The sequence below is a fragment of the Thalassophryne amazonica genome, chromosome 19 (genome assembly GCF_902500255.1).
Source record: "Thalassophryne amazonica chromosome 19, fThaAma1.1, whole genome shotgun sequence".
Classification (NCBI taxonomy): domain Eukaryota; kingdom Metazoa; phylum Chordata; class Actinopteri; order Batrachoidiformes; family Batrachoididae; genus Thalassophryne; species Thalassophryne amazonica.
Window position 1 is genome coordinate 17,759,693 of NC_047121.1, and position 16,767 is coordinate 17,776,459.

Consider the following 16,767-nt stretch of genomic DNA (forward strand, 5'->3'; position numbering starts at 1 on the left):
TGTGGTAGAGGGGTGAAGAAGAATGCAGTGTGGAGTGGGTGAAGAAAGGTAGCAGGAGTGATTTGTGACCAAAGAATATCAGCAAGAGTGAAGTTGAAAGTTTACAAGACAGTAGTGAGACCAGCTATGTTGTACAGCTTAGAGAAAGTGGTGCTAACAAAAAGACAGGAGGCAGAGCTGGAGGTGGCAGAGCTGAAGATGTTGCAATTCTCTTTGGGAGTGACGAGAACGGACAGGAATAGGAATGAACATATCAGAGAGACAGCTCAGGTGGGACAGTTTGGAGACAAAGTCAGAGAGGTGAGATTGAGATGGTTTGGACATGTGCAGTGGAGGGACCCAGGGTATATAGGGAGAAGGATGCTGAGGATGGAGCCACCAGGCAGGAGGACAAGAGGGAGGCCAAAGAAGACGTTTATGGATGTGCTGAGGGAGGACATCCAGGTGGTTGGTGTGACAGAAGATACAGAGGACAGGGTGAGATGGAAATGATTGAACTGCTGTGGCGACCCCTAATGGGATCAGCCGAAAGAATGAGTTACCTGAAGTATTTAACTTTGTAGTGGTGGAGAAAGTCACCTGTTTAGTGTTTTCAACACTTCTCACTTGACTTTTGCCAATATAGTTAATTGGCATTTTGGTGGAAGTGCGCCACACCTGGCTTTAGAAAACCTTGTATTATGTATGTTATTCACATTTGGTTTGATTATTTAGTCTGTTGTTTTGTTTTTTCTTACTACAGCTCATGTTGGTATAGTATTGAAAATCTTCCTTTATGATTTGGTCCAGTAGATACCATTCAAAAAGGAAGCTTTGCCAAACTAGAATTGGGTTTGATCCTCAACTCTAATGATTAACTGATGTTTCTCATCTCTAGCCTGGTCTTGTCCCAGAGTTGAAAGAGGCCAGAGAAGAGTCTGCTGTGCTGATTCGATTTTCTGTTGGTGATTTAGTTTGGACCAAGGTGTCAGGATACCCCTGGTGGCCATGCATGGTGACCACAGATCCTGAACTCAATAATTATATCAAACAAAAACCACAAGGTGAGCTACACTTTATGAGAGATACATTTTGTTAATATACTAAATAGAACTTAATTTTTATAAAAAATATTTATTTTAATTTATTTCTCTCCTCCCCTCATTAAACCACATTGGCTACACTTTTGTAAGAATGGTATGAGCAAAATTTGAATACAGTTGTGTCTTAATAATTTATATTTTAAAGTTGGCTTCTCCTGATAGCCCACGAATTGAGTAGTGAAGATAATCAACTAATGAAACAATTCAGTTATTCTGTGTTATAGGACAGAATCATTAAAATGTATTATTTATTTTTCCACAGTTACTTGCCAGTCAGGCCTCTTATACCATGTGCAGTATTTTGGAGATGCCCCAGAGAGAGGCTACATCTGGGAAAAGAACATGGTATCGTTCACTGGGGAGGATCAGTATCGGGATCTTAGCATAAGAAACAGACGGCTTTCCAGTCATGTTAACAACAAAAAGGTAGCTCTTCAATCATTTTTGTGCTGCTATGCTCATGTGTATTGCCCTACAGATTGTAGTAAATGTGTTGTACTATTTCACAAGATGTGGCTGACAAACCTTGCGAGTTGCAACATTACACTTCCTTAAATTATTTTCCACATGACTTGTTGAAATATGGAGGACAATAACAATGGGGTAATATGAGAATTGTTAGTTTGCTGGCAAACGCAGAATAGACGTGTTATTTTATCAGCAGTGGCAAAGCAAGTCCTTTTGGCTTCTCCCTGGTTTTGCACTCGGGGATCGCCCCAGCAAATCGGAGGTGGATCTGCATGTTGAATTGGCACAAGTTTCACGCCGGATGCCTTTCCTGACGCAACTCGTCATTGCATGGAGAAATGTGGCAGGGGTGGAGTTTGACCCAGGAACCTTCTGCACTGAAACCAAGCGCATTAACATTTGGCCACCACCCCTGCTCATTTTATCAGCAGCGGAGTCATCTCAAACCTCCACAAATGGTCTGCAGTGGAGTAGTCTCTAATCTCCACAAATGGTCTTTGTTGATCAGGTGGTTTTGAATAAGAAGAGTTAGAATGGTAATTATATATTTTTGCAACATAAATAATAATGTGCTACATAGGATGGCACTGTAATTAAAACCATAAAAGTAAGATGATGCCAAAGTGAAATGGTAAGATACAGATTAGACAGACTCGGTGAGCGTAAGCAGAGTCTGTGGTCTTAAAGCCCTCAGTTGAATTTGACTGCATGCTCTCAACTAGTAAAATATTCCACATTATTATCACTTTACCAAGGCGTTGCTAGGCCGGTAGCATAGATTTACGTCGATGCCACCTGGCTGTACCTGCCCACAGTAGTGAACGAGTATCGGCATACCTGCCCGCTGTGCATAAACAAATGACATCATAGCGCGCAGCCCAAGGACTGTCCACAGAGGAAAAGGTGAGAAGTGTGTCTTGGTCCCAATATGGATATTCAGGATGATTTTATCATGGATAGTATGACAATGAACAGCAGCCAAAGCAGCCAGCTTGATAAAGGACGCACTGGCAAATTTGGAGAGCAGTGCGCGCCAGCCAACACAACAAAAGTTAAAGTGAGCCAACTTTTTATGTATGCGTTTGCTGGGTGTAGTGCGTTTTGAAATTACATTAAATATTGTTAACGTGATTCCACGTGTTTTGTATCTCAGTAAGTTATAATAATGCAAGTAACATGCTGTTGTCGTGCGGTATGCATTTTCTGAGTCCCTCCGTCCATGCCGTCGCCCGCAATAACGAGGGCGAATATCTGTCATTTTGGGCAACTGGGCATGGACATCTGGCATCTGAAAATGCATACCACCCTCCAAAAGCATGTTATTGTATTATTATTATCACTTTACCGAGGCGTTGCTAGGCCGGTATCATAGATTTACGCCGACGGTATCTGGCTATACCCGCCCGATGACAATGATATCATAGCACGTAGCCCAAGAACTGTCCGCAGAGGGGGAAAAAAAAAAAAAAACAGACAGTCCGCAGAGGAAAAGATGAAAAGGCGAGAAGTGTGTTTTGGTCCCTATATGGATATTCCGGATGATTTTCTCATGGATAGTACGACAATGAACAGCAGCTAAAGCAGCCAGCTTGATGAGGACGCACTGCTGAATTTGAACAGCAGCGCACGCGCCAGGCGACAGGGCAGAAGTTAAGTGAGCCAACTTTTTATGTACGCGTTACGTGTTGTGTATCTCAGCAAAAAGTGATAATAATGCAAATAACATGCTGTTGTCGTGCGGTATGCATTTTTCTGAGTCCCTCCGTCCATCCCGTCGCCCGCAATGACAGCTATTCGCCCTCGTCTAACTCAGGCGACTATCTGTCATTTTGGGCGACTGGGCGTGGACGTCGGGCCTCTGAAAATGTATACCGCCCTCCAAAAGCATGTTATTGTATTATTATTGCTGCACAAAAGGAAAAGGCTCTGGTGTCTAGTATTGTCTTCTTTCATGCCTTAAGGACACACGGCAAACCAGAACCCTGTGACTGGGTGTGATGAGCCAGCATGTATTGTGCAACTTGGTGGTTCCCAACTTTGGTCCTGTTTTTTTGCTCTAATCAAAGCTGATTACCTCATTCTGGAGTATGTCAGTTTTGTTTTTGTTTTTTTGTACTGATTTAGGTTCTTGCGACTTCCACTCTGGTTTGACTGGTAGTGTATATAATGAAAAATGACATTCATTAATAACTATTTATATAGGACTTTGCAAGGAATCTATGCACTAAACAAAATAAACCCCAGTAGTGAAAGCACACCACAACAATGCACAAAAACACACCTTTTGTTTTTGTAATGTACAGTGCATCCAGTGGTGGCCACAGCTAACTAAAAAGTTAGCTTTGATAACAGCTAATCCGCTAACTGAAAAGTTAAATTTTCTAAAGCTAACTCGATTAAACCGCTAAGAAGATTTAGCGGAAGTTACAGCTAACTGCTAACTTTTAGTATTGACTCAGTACGCAGTCGGCTAAGCCAGTTTCGAGTTTAAGCACCACAAGTGCTGCTGGGTAAATTCAAACAACAAGAGCTCCTGTCTTTATGCACCCAAGCCCGCCGCTACAAAAAAGCATTTACTTTCAACATGCTTCCACTCAGACAATGGGCAGAAGACATGAAGCACAAAGTACCTTTCACTCATGGTTTCATTTAAAACCAACTAATTACAGTTTCTCAACATTAAAGGTGCTTTGCGCTTCATGTTTTCTGTCCACTGTCTGAGTCAATACATGTTGAAAGTAAATTACGTTTTTTCTTCTTCTTCTTTGTAATAGCAGCTGGCAGCCGATCTGCCCCCTTCTGCTGGGGGGGAAGACTGAACTTCTTACAGTGGTCTGATTATTGCAAAACACACGACAGGAACTAACGTGTAGGATTTTAGGTTTTACATCTGTTTCTGACCTTTAAGCTTTACTCACTATGCCAGCAAGAAAAAAATGTTAGTGGACTGAAAGCCTTAAGAGTGTTCATATCATGAATGCTTGGTCTTGTTGGATTTGTGAGAATCTACTGAATCTACTGGTACCTTGTTTCCCATGTAACAATAAGAAATATACTCAAAACCTGGATTAATCTTTAGTCACATAGCACTACTATTATTCTGAACACTACTGTAAGTATATTGTGTTAATGTCTTTGGATTCACTGCTAAGCTAGAGCCCAGACAGTGAATAGTCTATGTACCTGTGTTTGCAGCATGTCATCTCTCTTGTAAACAAAGTACTTCAAAATTCTTTTATTTAGCCATGAGTTCTTTGCCCGTGGTTTCCTTACTTGTCTCTGTCCCTTCTGCCATCACATCGTTCAATTAGCTCTGTCTCCACACATGCTGCGACCTCAGCCACTCACTCAATGGGGGCGGGCAGTTAAAGAAGTAGGGCTCCATATGATTGGCCAATATATTGTCATGCGGAGCGTGAATGTATTACTGTATGGAAACGCACGTTGTCGCAGTCAGTCAGTCTTTTGCAATGTGTATACTGCGCATGTAGATATTGTGATGTTAAATTTGCTATATATATATACTTTAAAATTGTTCAGCCCCATAAGGCTAATGATTTATTAACATTGTGTGTTCCTTGGACAAACAAAATAATCATCGCTACTTGAGCTATAAATACTGATTTATTTTTTTATTTATTTATTTATTTTTTGTCCATGTCATGCAGATGTCTGCTCCTGTGTCACGTAAAATCCAGTTTCAGTGGAACATGGGCATCATTCAGGCCAAGGAGGCATTCAACATGTCACTAGATGAACGGATGGCAAACTTCACCTTTGTGTATGATGAGGAGGGTCCTCATCTGAACCCCCATGTCCTGGAGAAGTTGAAACCAGAACAAGGCAATGAGACAGACCGGGACACAGAGTTACAACTCAGCACAGTGTTCCCCGCTGTGCTGATCAGTCCTGCAGATGAACCTGCAGCTATCTCCCAACTGCAAGATGATGGGCCAAAAGGGAAAAAGAAACAAGCACCAAGACCAAAATTCAAAACAGAATGGGAGAAAAGAGGCAAAGGACATCTCGTTAACTTACTGATTAAAAAGACATGGAAAGACACTGTTTCTTCAAGCAAAATGCCTCCACCACAACCATCATCACAGGTTTGGAAAATACACTTTGATCAGCACCGGGATGTACTATGATGCAATATTAGTGGGTTATTGAGGTTTATACCATGGTCAGTGAGAATTCCATGTCTAACTGGTGTGCATTATTTTCGTGTATACGCACACGTAGTTCAGTGAGTTAAGTCACTGTTATAATCAACCCTCTCTGGTTGTCACCATAGCAACGCGCAAATCAGTTGGCACAGGTCAGCTGTGTTTTGACAGGTGAATGACAAACGCAATAAAACATGGCTTTCCATGTTTCCAAGTGAATTTTAATATTTTTGGTCAAAATAAAATGTTTTGAGGAATGGAAAGAGGAGGAGAACAAACGAGAAGATCACCACAAGCAATGGCGTAAAGATTTAACATCAGATGAACTGGACAAGATTGAAGACAGGAAAGAAGAAAAAGGCAGCCCGCAAGGATAGAACCGGAGCACTCCGCATCAAAACAGCGAGCGTAGTTTCTGGACCTGTTGCCAGAGTTGGCCGCAGCTCCATACAGCAGAAAGGGGAGTGGTGTGAGTGGCCCGCTGCGGCGCGAGCCCGCAGACACAGTAAGCGCATCGGAGACAAAATATCTTGAGACTGGCCTAAAATAGTCAATCAATCAATCAATTTTTTTATATAGCGCCAAATCACAACAAACAGTTGCCCCAAGGCGCTCCACATTGTAAGGCAAGGCCATACAATAATTATGTAAAACCCCAACGGTCAAAACGACCCCCTGTGAGCAAGCACTTGGCTACAGTGGGAAGGAAAAACTCCCTTTTAACAGGAAGAAACCTCCAGCAGAACCAGGCTCAGAGAGGGGCAGTCTTCTGCTGGGACTGGTTGGGGTTGAGGGAGAGAACCAGGAAAAAGACATGCTGTGGAGGGGAGCAGAGATCGATCACTAATGATTAAATGCAGAGTGGTGCATACAGAGCAAAAAGAGAAAGAAACAATGCATCATGGGAACCCCCCAGCAGTCTACGTCTATAGCAGCATAACTAAGGGATGGTTCAGGGTCACCTGATCCAGCCCTAACTATAAGCTTTAGCAAAAAGGAAAGTTTTAAGCCTAATCTTAAAAGTAGAGAGGGTGTCTGTCTCCCTGATCTGAATTGGGAGCTGGTTCCACAGGAGAGGAGCCTGAAAGCTGAAGGCTCTGCCTCCCATTCTACTCTTACAAACCCTAGGAACTACAAGTAAGCCTGCAGTCTGAGAGCGAAGCGCTCTATTGGGGTGATATGGTACTACGAGGTCCCTAAGATAAGATGGGACCTGATTATTCAAAACCTTATAAGTAAGAAGAAGAATTTTAAATTCTATTCTAGAATTAACAGGAAGCCAATGAAGAGAGGCCAATATGGGTGAGATATGCTCTCTCCTTCTAGTCCCCGTCAGTACTCTAGCTGCAGCATTTTGAATTAACTGAAGGCTTTTTAGGGAACTTTTAGGACAACCTGATAATAATGAATTACAATAGTCCAGCCTAGAGGAAATAAATGCATGAATTAGTTTTTCGGCATCACTCTGAGACAAGACCTTTCTGATTTTAGAGATATTGCGTAAATGCAAAAAAGCAGTCCTACATATTTGTTTAATATGCGCTTTGAATGACATATCCTGATCAAAAATGACTCCAAGATTTCTCACAGTATTCCCAAATACTCTCACATTTTTATCAAGTTCTGTTAACTTAAATAAATATTTGTGTGTTAGCTCACTGTGTGGGACCATGGTATAAGCGGATTAAACATGAGAAGCTGTGCATTATACGGTTTGCATGCACTTCACGGAGTAACACCACTCTGCTTCACGTCGTGGTGTTTTAGAATCTGCGTCGTGCATTCAAACCATATAATGCACAGCTTCTCGTTGTTTAATCCTTACATGTGAAATGTAAAGCCAAAGTTTTCAGAGACATGAATTGTCATGGCACAACATGGCACATTAAAAGTGTGTTTTAATGTGCCATGTTGTAACTTAGCAGTGGTGCAGAAGGCTTGTTGGATGGTATTGTAGTGAAATGTGTAAATCTCTTTTCTAATTTGGAAAAAATTTAAAGCAATAATATACTGCCTGTAAAATTAATTTCACTTGGATTTGGCCAAAAACTAAAGTGATTTCCACTTCTGTTGCATTATGTAACGGATGGATATATATATTCTCTCTCTCTCTCTCTCTGCTAAAAAAAAAATAAATAAATGGGCATTTTGAGAACACATCAGATCTCACTGAGGGGGGGGCTGATCATGTTGGATAAGGTTCCTTGTAAGAACTGGGTAATGTGTTTGGAAAGACAGGATGCCATATTGGTTGATGGAAATGAAAATTGTCAATCTACAGAGGGCTGAATCTAAAGTCCCTGAAAACCAAAACAATAAAATAAAATTATGCAGTAGGGTTGTCCAGTTTTCCAATATTTCATTGCACCAACTCAAAATGGTACTCAGTAGTTTGTTTGGCCTTCACGTGCTTGAATGCATGCCTGACAGTCAAGGCATGGTCCTCATGAGATGACGGATGGTGGTCCTGTGGGGTCCCCTCCCGGTTCTGGACCAGGGCATCACTTAGCTGAGGGCATCGTGGTCGTGTCGGAGGGACCGAAACATAATGTCCCAGAGGTATTCTATTGGATTTAGGTCAGATGGGTATGGGGCCAGTCAGTGGTATCAATTCCTTCATCCTCCAGGAACTTGCCTGCATACGCTCTCCACATGAGGCCGGATATTGTCGTGCAACAGGGAACCCAGGACCCACTGCACCAGCATAGGGTCTGAGAATGGGTTCATGAATTTCATCCCAATTCCTAATAGCAGTCAGGGTGCCGTTGTATAGCCTGTAGAAGTCTTTGCGTCCTTCCAGGGATATGTCTCCTCAGACTATCACTGACCCATCACCAAGCTGGTAAATGCTGAATGATGTTGTAGGCAGCATAACATTCTCCACGGCGTCTTTATACCCTTTCACATCTCATATGTGCTCAGGTTTAACCTGCCCTCATCTGCGAAAAGCACAAGGCGCCAGTGGTGGACCTGCCAGTTCTGGTGTTCTATGGCTTCTGAATGTAGAGTCCTCAGGCCACCCTCATGAAGTCTGTTTCTGATTGTTTGGTCAGAGACATTCAGAACAGTGGCCCGCTGAAGGTAATTTTATAAGGCTCTGGCAGTGCTCATCCTGTTCCTCCTTGCACAAAGGAACAGATACTGGTTCTGCTGATGGGTCAAGGGCCTTCTACAGTCCTGCCCAGCTCTCTTAGAGTAACAGCTGAGACACACAGCAAACCGTCTGGCAATGGCACGTATTGATGTGCCATTCTGGAGGAGGTGGACTACCTGTGCAGATTGTGTAGGGTCTATGTGTCATACCATGCTACAGTGGTGCAAAAAAGTATTTAGTCAGCCCCTGATTGTGCAAGTTCTCCTACTTAGAAAAATGAGAGAGGTCTGTAATTTTCATCATAGGTACACTTCAACTATGAGAGACAAAATGAGAAAAAAAAATCCAGGAAATCACATTGTAGAATTTTTAAAGAATTTATTTGTAAATTATGGTGGAAAATAAGTATTTGGTCACCTACAAGTAAGCAAGATTTCTGGCTCTCACAGACCTGTAACTTCTTTAAGAAGCCCTTCTGTCCTCCACCTGTTACCTGTATTAATGGCACCTGTTTGAACTCGTTACCTGTATAAAAGACACCTGTCCACAGCCTCAAAGAGTCAGATTCCAAACTCAACCACGGCCAAGACCAAAGAGCTGTCGAAGGCAGTATTATTAGACGGTATTGCTTAAATTTTCATTGTTATGCAGATGATACCCAGCTTTATCTATCCATGAAGCCAGAGGACACACACCAATTAGCTAAACTGCAGGATTGTCTTACAGACATAAAGACATGGATGACCTCTAATTTCCTGCTTTTAAACTCAGATAAAACTGAAGTTATTGTACTTGGCCCCACAAATCTTAGAAACATGGTGTCTAACCAGATCCTTACTGTGGATGGCATTACCCTGACCTCTAGTAATACTGTGAGAAATCTTGGAGTCATTTTTGATCAGGATATGTCATTCAAAGCGCATATTAAACAAATATGTAGGACTGCTTTTTTGCATTTACGCAATATCTCTAAAATCAGAAAGGTCTTGTCTCAGAGTGATGCTGAAAAACTAATTCATGCATTTATTTCCTCTAGGCTGGACTATTGTAATTCATTATTATCAGGTTGTCCTAAAAGTTCCCTAAAAAGCCTTCAGTTAATTCAAAATGCTGCAGCTAGAGTACTGACGGGGACTAGAAGGAGAGAGCATATCTCAGCCATATTGGCCTCTCTTCATTGGCTTCCTGTTAATTCTAGAATAGAATTTAAAATTCTTCTTCTTACTTATAAGGTTTTGAATAATCAGGTCCCATCTTATCTTAGGGACCTCGTAGTACCATATCACCCCAATAGAGCACTTCGCTCTCAGACTGCAGGCTTACTTGTAGTTCCTAGGGTTTGTAAGAGTAGAATGGGAGGCAGAGCCTTCAGCTTTCAGGCTCCTCTCCTGTGGAACCAGCTCCCAATTCTGATCAGGGAGACAGACACCCTCTCTACTTTTAAGATTAGGCTTAAAACTTTCCTTTTTGCTAAAGCTTATAGTTAGGGCTGGATCAGGTGACCCTGAACCATCCCTTAGTTATGCTGCTATAGACGTAGACTGCTGGGGGGTTCCCATGATGCACTGTTTCTTTCTCTTTTTGCTCTGTATGCACCACTCTGCATTTAATCATTAGTGATCGATCTCTGCTCCCCTCCACAGCATGTCTTTTTCCTGGTTCTCTCCCTCAGCCCCAACCAGTCCCAGCAGAAGACTGCCCCTCCCTGAGCCTGGTTCTGCTGGAGGTTTCTTCCTGTTAAAAGGGAGTTTTTCCTTCCCACTGTAGCCAAGTGCTTGCTCACAGGGGGTCGTTTTGACCGTTGGGGTTTTACATAATTATTGTATGGCCTTGCCTTACAATATAAAGCGCCTTGGGGCAACTGTTTGTTGTGATTTGGCGCTATATAAAAAAATTGAAAGAAAGAAGGACACCAGGAAAACAATTGTAGATGTGCACCAGGCTGGGAAGAGTGAATCTACAGTAGTTAAGCAGGTTGGTGTGAATAAATCAACAGTGGGAGCAATTGTAAGAAAATGGAAGACATACAAAACCATTGATACTCTCCCTCAATCTGGGGCTCCATGAGAACGGTGAACAAAAATCCCAGAACTACACGGTGGGACCTGATGAATGACCTGCAGAGAGCTGGGACCAAAGTAAAGGCTACACACTATGTAGAGAGGGACTCAAATCCTGCAGTGTCAGACGTGTCCCCCTGCTTAAGCCAGTACGTGTCCAGGCCCGACTGAAGTTTGCCAGAGAGCATATGGTTGCTCCAGAAGAGGATTGGGTGAATATCATGTGGTCAGATGAAACCAAAATAGAACATTTTGGTAAAAACTCAACTCGTTGTGTTTGGAGGAACAAGAGTGCTGAGTTCCATCCCAAGAACACCATATCTACTGTGAAGCATAGGGGTGTAAACATCATGCTTCAGGGCTGTTTTTCTGCAAAGGGGACAGGACGACTGATCTGTTTTAAGGGAAGAATGAACGGGGCCATGTATCGTGAGATTTTAAGCCAAAACCTCCTTCCTTCAGTGAGAGCATTGAAGATGCAACATGGCTGGGTCTTCCAGCATGACAGTGATCCCAAACACACCGCAACGAAGGTGTGGCTCCATTAAAAAGTATTTCAAGGCCCTGGAGTGGTCAAGCCAGTCTCCAGACCTCAACCCCATAGAAAATTTGTGGATGGAGTTGAAAGTCTGTGTTGCCCAGTGACAGCCCCAAAACATCACTGCTCTAGAGGAGATCTGCATGGAGGAATGGGCCAAAATACCAGCTACAGTGTGTGCAAACCTGGTGAAGACTTACAGGAAACGTTTGACCTCTGTCATTGCCAACAAAGGATATGTTACAAAGTATTGAGTTGAACTTTTGTTATTGACCAAATATTTATTTTCCACCATAATTTACAAATAAATTCTTTAAAAATCCTACAATATGATTACCTTTTTTCTCATTTTGTCTCTTACTTGAAGTGTACCTATGATGAAAATTACAGACCTCTCTCATCTTTCTAAGTAGAACTTGCACAATCAGGAGCTGACTAAATACGTTTTTATCCCACTGTACCAGTAGTGACACTGACCCTAGTCAAATTATGCAAAACTAGTGAAAAGTCAGTCAGAAAAGATGGAGGGAAAAAAAAATGTCAGTGGCCTCCACCTGTAAAACCATTCCTGTTTTTGGTGTTCTCTCATTGTTGCCCCTCTAGTCCACCTGTTGCTGAAACTGATTAACAACCCCCTCTGCTACTTAACTGACCAGATCAATATTCCAAAAGTTTTTGAAACTATATTCTGATTTAAAAATGTTCCTTTTCATTTTTTGGGCAGTATATTTCCCAGCTGGCTTGGGAACACCCTGGTATCTCCCGAAAAGAGTTGGATGACTTGGCAGAGGATACAGAAGTGTGGGATGAGCTTTTTGGTCTGCTGCCACCGTGACCTGCAATTGGATAGGTGGCAAAAAAAAAAGAGAATGAATAATGGCACAATGCAATACCAACTATTTAGTTAATTCTGGTTATCAGCCTTGAGGATCATATGATTCCGTTCTTCTAGTCCAGGGGTGGGCAATCATGTGCCATAAAGGGCTGAGACACTGCAGGTTTTCCGTGCAGCCAGTCACCTCAGCAGATGATTTCATTAATGATCAAGTGTCTCAGCAGGTGATTTCATTGACAACCAGGTGTTTATGTTCAGAGGAGAAGCTCATCAGCAACCCACCTGCTGATGTGAATGGTTGCATGGAAAACCTGCAGTGTCTATGCCCTCGATGCCCACCCCTGTTCTAGTCTATTATATTTTATTCAATAACTGGTTTTTATATTAGTTGTAGTTTGCAGAAATGTGGGAGCAAGTTCAAAAAGGGAAAGACTTTCGGACCTAGGGTGTATGTACGAGTATGTGGCAAAAGGTTGGTGGGGGATATATATATATATATATAATATATATAAAATTTCAGCCAAAATGTAACTTTGTTGAATATCTGCTGCATAAACTTCAAAATGTAAGTACACTCAACATGTGGTTTTGAGATTGCTTTGGGTGGTTTAAAAAATATTTCAAATTTACGCAATCAGTGATTTTAAAAATAAATGTTGCAGAAGAGTCAAATGACACAATACATATCCTCTATGTGAACAAACAGAATGGCAGGGTTAACAAATCAAGCGCTAACTACCGTTATACTACCAATGATCTCTGATCACCACTTAGACCAGCTTAAGTAATTGCACATATTATGTTTGGGCATTTTAAAATTTGTTAAAAAATATCAATGGCTGAAAATGCCAAGTATTTTTAGTGTTTTAATGGCAGAAGGATGTTTGAATGTTGTATGTGTCTTTAAATCCATTATATTTTGTCCATTTTGTTTTAGCATCCCATCAGTCATTCAGCAGATACACAGCCTGGATCATTTGTACCTCAGAAGAAAAAGACAAAACCAAAACAAGCTCAGTCTACCACCAAGACAGTGAAGCGAAGGAAAATAAAATCCATCCAGGATAGCTCTGCTGACCCGGTGAAGAAAAGGAAATCAAAGACTGCTTCATCAACAAGTAATGTTTCAGAACCAGCAACACTTTCACTTCCAGGTTGGTTGAAATCAGAATGACAGAAAAACACTGAATGTCAGTCGGTTGCAGTTGTCTGCAGTGCACTGCAGTGTTCTGCCCAAAGTCTAGGAGAGCATTTCACAGACAAGGGGTGGGTAGAACAGAAGGCTCTTAAATTCTTTATGTGCCCTGTATGTTTAAAAAAAACCAAGCAGTATTGTTGCAGTGTGCTGCTGAATGCAAATGTTATTCTTTGTTAATATTAGGGTTGAATGTTTTTTTTGTTTGTTTGTTGTTGTTTGGTTTTTTTTTAATACATGTAAATATTTATTTTTTTCCCTAAAAATTCTACTCATAACACCCCATAATGATGGGTTTTATTATTTTATATATAATTATTATTTTTTTTCTCTCTCTCTCTCTTTACATATGCAAATTTAAGATGAAAAAAAAAAGAAATTGCATATACACAAGTATTCACATCCTTTGCTCAATACCTTGTTGATGCACCTTTGGCAGCAATTACAGCATCAAGTCTTCTTGAATATGATGCTGCAAGCTTGATGCATGTATGTTTTGGGCAGTTTTGTCCATTCCTCTTTGCACCACCTCTCAAGCTCTGTCAGGTTGGATGGGGAGCGTCGGTGCACAGCCTTTTTCAGATCTCTACAGAGATGTTCAGTCAGACTCAGGTCTGGGCTCTGGCTGGGCCATTCAAGGACATTCACAGAGTTGTCCTGAAGCCACTCCTTTGCTATCTATCTTAGCTCTGTACTCAGGGTCATTGTCCTGCTGAAAGATCAACTGTCACCCCAGTCTGAGGTCAAGAGCGTTCTGGAGCAGGTTTTCATCCAGGATGTCTCTGTATATTGCTGCATTCATCTTTCCCTCAATCCTGACTAGTCTCCCAGTTCCTGCTGCTGAAAAACATCCCCACAGCATGATGCTGCCACCACTATGCTTCAATGTAGGGATGGTGCCTGGTTTCCTCCAAACATGACACGTGGCATTCACACCAAAGAGTTCAATCTTTGTCTCATCAGACCAGAGAATTTTTTTTTTTTTTCTAATGGTCTGATGTCTTCTCATGATCAGGTGCCTTTTGGCAAACTCCAGGTGGGCTGCCATGTGCCTTTTACTAAGGCGTAACGTCCGTCTCGCCACTCTACCATACAGGTGTGATTGGTGGATTGCTGCAGAGATGGTTGTCCTTCTGGAAGGTTCTCCTCTCTCCACAGATGAATGCTGGAGTGACCATCAGGTTCTTGGTCACCTCCCTGACTAAGGCCCTTCTCCCCCTCTCGCTCAGTTTAGATGGGCGGCCAGCTCTAGGAAGAGTCCTGGTGGATCTGACCTTCTTCCATTTACGGATGATGGAGGACATTATGCTCATTGAGACCTTCAAAGCCGCAGAAATGTTTCTGTACCCTTGTGCCTTGAGACAGTCCTGTCTGAGGTCTACGGACAATTCCTTTGACTTCACGCTTGGTTTGTGCTCTGACATACACTGTCATTTGTGGAACATTATATATGCACAGGTTGTGTGCCTTTTCAAATCATGTCCAATCAACTGAATTCACCTCAGGTGGACTCCAACTAAGCTGTAAAAACATTTCCAGGATGATCAATGGAAACAGGATGCACTTGAGCTCAATTTTGAGCTTCATGGCAAAGACTGTGAATACATATGAGTACATGTGATTTAATAGGTTTTATTTTATTTTCAATAAATTTGCAAAAATCTCAAAACTTGTTTCTTTGTCATTATGGGGTATTGTGTGAAGAATTTTAAGGAGGGGAGAATTTCATACATTTTGGAATAAGGCTGACAAAAAAAACCAAAAAAACTTGAGGAGCCCTGAATCTTTTAACAGCTCTACAAATGAGGACAAAATTGTTAGTTCCCCTATGAGATTTAACATTTTCTTCAAAATTTTCCCCAAGTGCTTTTTTTTTCCCCTTAGGGAAAAAAACGAAACAAAGCAAGGACTATTCAACACAGCAATTCTAAACATTCTAGTTGTATTATGAATGCTTACATTATTTTACTCTGGACACCGAAACAAAATGATGTCATAAGTATTAAAACCTCAGTTTCAGTTTATTTTGTGTTATTTTTGGAATAATGCTGTAACATAACAAAATGTTGAAAAAGTGAAGTGCTGTGAATACTTTCTGGGTGCAGAAAGCACAACAAAGCTGCCTCAAGGCGCTTCACACAAGTAAGGTTTAAGCTTACCAACTCCTAGAGCAAGCACACAGGTGACAGTGGTAAGGAAAATAGATGATATTGAGGAAGAAACCTCAAGCAAACCAGACTCAGAGGGGCAACCCACTCCTTAGGCCATTCTAACAGTTACAAGGTTTTTGCAAAGTTTTACAAAACAGCATAAACAGAAAACACGAAATCAAGACATAACATATAAAATATGTATTTGATGAGAAATCCACGCAGGCATTTATTCCACAAGCAGGGGTTATCCAGCATTCCTCATTCCATCAGTGGGACTGTTCCCGTAGCGGAGTCTATTCCAAACAGACTGCAGTGTGCTGCATCAGCTTCAGGCATGGCATCTCGCGATCATTCCAGCACCCTGCGGTCTGTAGCCATCAGCCCTGTAATCCTGTGCGATGATATCCACATCACTTCCTGTTCCGGAGCACAGCGGTGTTTTGCTGTATCTGTTAGCTGTTAATCTGCGCAGTTAGATTGATCTAGTTACCTAGATAACGATTTGTTTCACAGTGTAATCTTCACGTGCCTTAACTAAAGCACTCCCTCTGCTGAATCACCTCTAAATTATTTACACATTATTCACTTTGTGTGTTTTTAGGAATCCGCTAGCTTAGCACAGCTACTAGCTCTTAGCCGGTTTAGCATGGCGGCTTCTCCTGTCTCTCCCGCACTTTTCTGCTCTGGGTGTGAAATGTTTAGTTATTCCTCGGCCTCCTTTAGCAGTAATGGTACTTGTAATAAGTGTAGCTTATTCGTAGCTTTGGAGGCCAGGCTGGGCGAATTGGAGACGCGGCTCCGCACCGTGGAAAATTCTACAGCTAGCCAGGCCCCTGTAGTCGGTGCGGACCAAGGTAGCTTAGCCGCCGTTAGTTTCCCTCTGGCAGATCCCAAGCAGCCGGGAAAGCAGGCCGACTGGGTGACTGTGAGGAGGAAGCGTAGCCCTAAACAGAAGCCCTGTGTACACCGCCAACCCGTTCACATTTCTAACCGTTTTTCCCCACTCGACGACACACCCGCCGAGGATCAAACTCTGGTTATTGACGACTCTGTTTTGAGAAATGTGAAGTTAGCGACACCAGCAACCATAAGCAATTGTCTTCCGGGGGCCAGAGCAGGCGACATTGAAGGAAATTTGAAACTGCTGGCTAAGGCTAAGTGTAAATTTGGTAAGAT

The 16,767-nt window shown here is 42.1% G+C and overlaps 1 protein-coding gene across 2 annotated transcripts in view; it reads left to right on the forward strand.

The window, feature by feature from the left end:
• The window catches only part of nsd2 (nuclear receptor binding SET domain protein 2), a 74,203-nt gene that overhangs the window by 14,822 nt on the left and 42,614 nt on the right, over window positions 1–16,767 (forward strand). For both annotated transcript variants that reach the window (XM_034159763.1, XM_034159764.1), the window contains exons 3-6: window positions 878–1,043; window positions 1,345–1,508; window positions 5,219–5,656; window positions 13,181–13,397. In XM_034159763.1, coding sequence (XP_034015654.1) covers window positions 878–1,043; window positions 1,345–1,508; window positions 5,219–5,656; window positions 13,181–13,397 — 985 coding nt within the window. The remainder of the gene's footprint in view (window positions 1–877; window positions 1,044–1,344; window positions 1,509–5,218; window positions 5,657–13,180; window positions 13,398–16,767) is intronic.